General features: G+C 50.0%; 1 protein-coding gene across 1 annotated transcript in view; it reads left to right on the forward strand.

Moving 5' to 3' along the window:
• The window catches only part of LOC101849503, a gene marked incomplete in the record, with an annotated part of 78,669 nt that overhangs the window by 63,405 nt on the left and 11,082 nt on the right, over positions 1 to 4,182 (forward strand). The window contains 1 exon segment of the mRNA XM_013089328.2: positions 491 to 4,111. Within this exon segment, the coding sequence (XP_012944782.1) occupies positions 1,392 to 4,111 (2,720 nt within the window).

Raw genomic sequence — 4,182 nt, forward strand, 5'->3', positions numbered from 1 at the left:
ACAAAACAGCTCTGCCAATGTTACGGACACTTGAAATGTTGCCAATTTGTTCATGTGTCACTGTCTTTTTGTTTTCTTTTATTTCCTGCGTCCCCCCCCTCCCCCTCCCTTTCCTTTCTCCCCTCTTCTCTGAGACCCTGAATACATTCTAAGAAAAGACATTACATGTAACACACATGTTATTTAACTATGTCGTTGCCTTGAGGAGGGGGGAGGTGAAGTTATGATGTCCACCCACGAGAAAGGAGGATTACGGGGGAAAAAACAAGGGGGAAAATTCCATTTGGCCTATTCCCCGGGCAGCTGTATGTAAGTAACTGTGTTATCACTGAAGTAGAACAAAACAGCCCCTCTTAGGCCCGCTTCAAATCACGTGGGAGGCGGCCGGGTTATGGGCGGTGAGCCTAATAGGCGTGAAATTTTCGCATTCATCCAAGCGTCCCACGAACGGCTTCTATCTGACCGTCTTGTATTTTTTCCTGGTCCACAGATACGTCTGAACTGAGCTGTGGACGAGTCGATCAATCCCCACTGCTGAGGGTTGGAGAGATGGACAGAAGGAAGGAAGGAGCGGGGGATGGTGGTGCTTGAGTCGTGATTGACCAAAAAGTCACGTGACGATTATATCGCAGGAAGGAAGGAGTTCGATACTACATGAAGAGAATTTTTTCAAGGAAAATGAAAGTGGAAAATTGAAAATTGAAGTATAATAAGTGTGATTTCAGATGGAATCTAATTACTGAAGACGAAGAGTATTTCCTTGTTTGTTGTTGAAACGAAAGTATGCGTAATACGATGGAATAAACACTGGTGATATTTCAAAAGGATTTGAACTGACGAATGTATACTCCAAGTGTTCTTAAAAACGTGTGAACGTGAAAGTGAATGGAAATTTTTTCAAGTTGTGAATCAGTTCACCTCAGTACAAAAAAGCCCCACCTCATTTGGATCTCCTGTGTAAGACATAAAAAAAAGTTCACATCAAACTGATAGCAAAAATCGATTCGATTTGAGAAGCTCTTAAACCGGGAAGAGGATACACCTCATGTGGATCTTGTGTGTAAAACAGACGAAAAGAAAGTGCTCATGACACTGAGAGAGAATCGATTCGATTTCAGATGAAAGATTCCTGATGTAGTGTAGAGTCCTTCAGAAGATGGAGACAAGAACAGAGAGCGGACACTCGAGGTGGCCGGATTCTATCTGCTACATGTCCACCCAGCCGGACAGGCCAGCGCTACATTTATGAGCCTGGCAGACGCCCGTAGAGCAGCCAGGGCAAGCGTACAGTTTGAAGACACGTGCTCCCCAAATCTCCGCGGACACCCCAAGAAAACGTTCTTTTCAACCGTCGTCTTTTTGCTCCGGTGCCTCACAAAAGGAGAGAAACTATGGGCTCCTCCTCCTCTCCCTCCCCCTTCCCCTTCTCTCCCTCCCCTTCCTCCTCCTCCTCCCCTCCTCGAGTGCTGCTACTGTGTGCTGCGTTCGCCTGTCTCCTGGGTCCCCTAGGGCTTTGTTGGGGCCTCCACCTCACTCCACAACAGCAAGGGTTCAAGCATCACCGACATCCCGGTCAGTCCACCCTCCACCCGCCCCCCGCCATCCCATCACGACACCACACGACGTCTGCCAAACTCCTCACAGCCTCCAGGTCCGGAGACATTCTGGCACGGCCCCTTGTTCATTCGATTAGTGCTGGACAAATTCGGCTCCTTTCATCTCTGTCTCCTAGGGGGTCGGATGAAAGGCCAGCCCATTACCCCCCTCCTAGAAGAAGTGACAAGAGCAAACTGTTTGTGTCTCGCGAGTCCCAACCATTCGCTGCGGCGACGAGTTATGCTGGTACCGAAATCGACCAGGCGGGAAATAATTTGAGATCATTGTCTCTTCCTTCCAGTGTTTTTAAGTATAGGCGAGGCAAAAATGTCGACAAAACCCTCTTGAGTGGTTCAAACAAGCTTTACGGGAACACGAAACCATTCACAGAATTAAGTCTAGGAGACGTTGGGTATCTGCTTGATGAATCGAGTCGCGATAAACTGACAAGATCTGACGCATCCCGCAGTAATAATGACCAGGACATGAGGGTGGTCAGTCTGAACTCAATGACCCCCGGAGGTCAAGGAAGAAGAATCAGCTCGGGGTCAGTTATTTCAAACCGACGTGCGGAAAGGGGAACAACTCCTTCGCCGCTCTCTAATTCGGAGATTTCAAAGGGAGGTAATCATCGAGTCAGCGCTACAACGACAACTACTACTGTGTACAGCGGTGGACGGCGCTGGCGGTACCCGGGACGTGGGGGACCATCATCTCACAAGGGTATCAATAGCTGGGAGGTCAAGAGGTCAAGGGGCGGGGCTGCTGCTACTCGCCACACAGAGATCATCATCTCATCCTCCTCCGGGAAGCTGATTAGGAGGAGAAGAAATGCCGGCGACAATAGTAGCAGCGCTGCGGGAGACGGGTTTGGTTTCTTCAACGATAGCTTTGATCATAATAACGATACTTCTACTGCCTGGTCCAGCGATAACGTCACATCAGAGGCTGACAATAATGAGATCCCCGTGGCTGAGCCTTCGACTGCTGTGAACTTAAACACGCCCGTCTTTTCCGAGATCAACGCAATCCCAGAAGGCATTTTCGATTCAAACGCAGACGACAACTCGTCTTTGAAAATTGAGAACCCGAACAACCCTTCGATTCATTCCAATACAAGCACTGTAGATGATGAAAGTCTTTCTAGTGGCGTCAACAACAACGATTTCAACATCACCATTCCCGAAAGTGAAGGTGAAAGTGAGCCAAAGATTTCGACCAATGAAACGAATACCATTCCTCCTGTAACAACAGCCAGTCCCTCTATTCCGTACTCAAACCTCAACCAGGATGTTGTCAAAGATTCGAATACGACGCAGATCACGGGTGGCTCATCCAATAAAGAGAAGGATGCTACTACTTCTGCAGATAACCTCAAAGATGGAATGAACGACGATCAACTGACTGGGACCATCACAACAGGTTCGCCGCTGACCACAGCTAAAGTAGGCGGCGTCCACTGGATACCTGATCTATCCCAAGTGACGTCGGCAGAACCGTTGGAACCGGAACCGGAGACAACGGAGTCTTCGGCTACAAAAGAACCGGTTCCAGAAACGGAGCCTCCGGTTTCGGAGGAACCGACACCAGAGACTGAACCCCCCGATACGTCAACGTCTCCAGAAACTGGTGCCGAATCTGAGTCAGGTCCGAATGACGATAATTCAAATTTGTGGTCGATTAAGTCGGAGAAGATCACCCCTAATGACCCGAGTGACCCTGATTTGAGACTGTTGACCACTGCTCAAACTCCGCCTTACACCAAACTCGATGATGGATCCGAAACTAATCCGAATACGCCGGTTGTAATCGGCGGTGACAAGGTTCCGCCGTTCGACCCTGACTCAGGCAAAGTTATTGCTGATCCCAATAGCAGTGGGACTGATCCGAACCCGGAAGGATTTGACACATCAACGAATTCCCATCCTTTGCCACGTGCTAACGGTTCCGAACCCGAAGTGGAACCAGAACCAGAAAACGAACCGACTCCGGAATCGGAAGTGGGACTGGCACCAAAAACAGAACCCGAATCAGAATCGGCAGGCGAGCCAAAACCGGAAGGAGAAAAAGAACCAGAACCGGAAGGAGAAGGCAAATCAGAACCGGAAGGGGAGGGAAAATCAGAACCAGAAGGCGAAGGGGAAGGAGAAGGCGAATCAGAAGCGGAGGGGAACTCGACCAGCGAGTATGAGAACCGGCACCGTAAGCGAGGCGGCGGTACTTACGAACCGGCCGTAGAACCGGGTCCGGAGTGGGAAGAGGCCAAAGAGGCGTGGCAGTTCGCTTGGGAGATTCACATCTACGCCTTCGGGGGTTTGTTCGGCCTGCTGGGACTGTACACGTGTCTGAGCGTGGTGCGACTGTGGCGGATACAACGCCTGTTGTCCAGACCGTACTTTCTGTCTCTCAACTCCCTGGTTCTGCTTCTGTGTGGCACCAGGTCCTTCTACCTGCTCTATGACCCGTACAACTCTGAGGGGACCTACCACGTCAGCCTCAACTACTTCTTGTACAGGTTAGTTATGGTGTGTGTGGGGGGGGGTGTGCATGTGTGTGTGTGTGTGTGTGTGTGTGTGTGTGTGTGTG

The sequence above is a fragment of the Aplysia californica genome, unplaced genomic scaffold, assembly GCF_000002075.1.
Source record: "Aplysia californica isolate F4 #8 unplaced genomic scaffold, AplCal3.0 scaffold00928, whole genome shotgun sequence".
NCBI classification, from domain to species: domain Eukaryota; kingdom Metazoa; phylum Mollusca; class Gastropoda; order Aplysiida; family Aplysiidae; genus Aplysia; species Aplysia californica.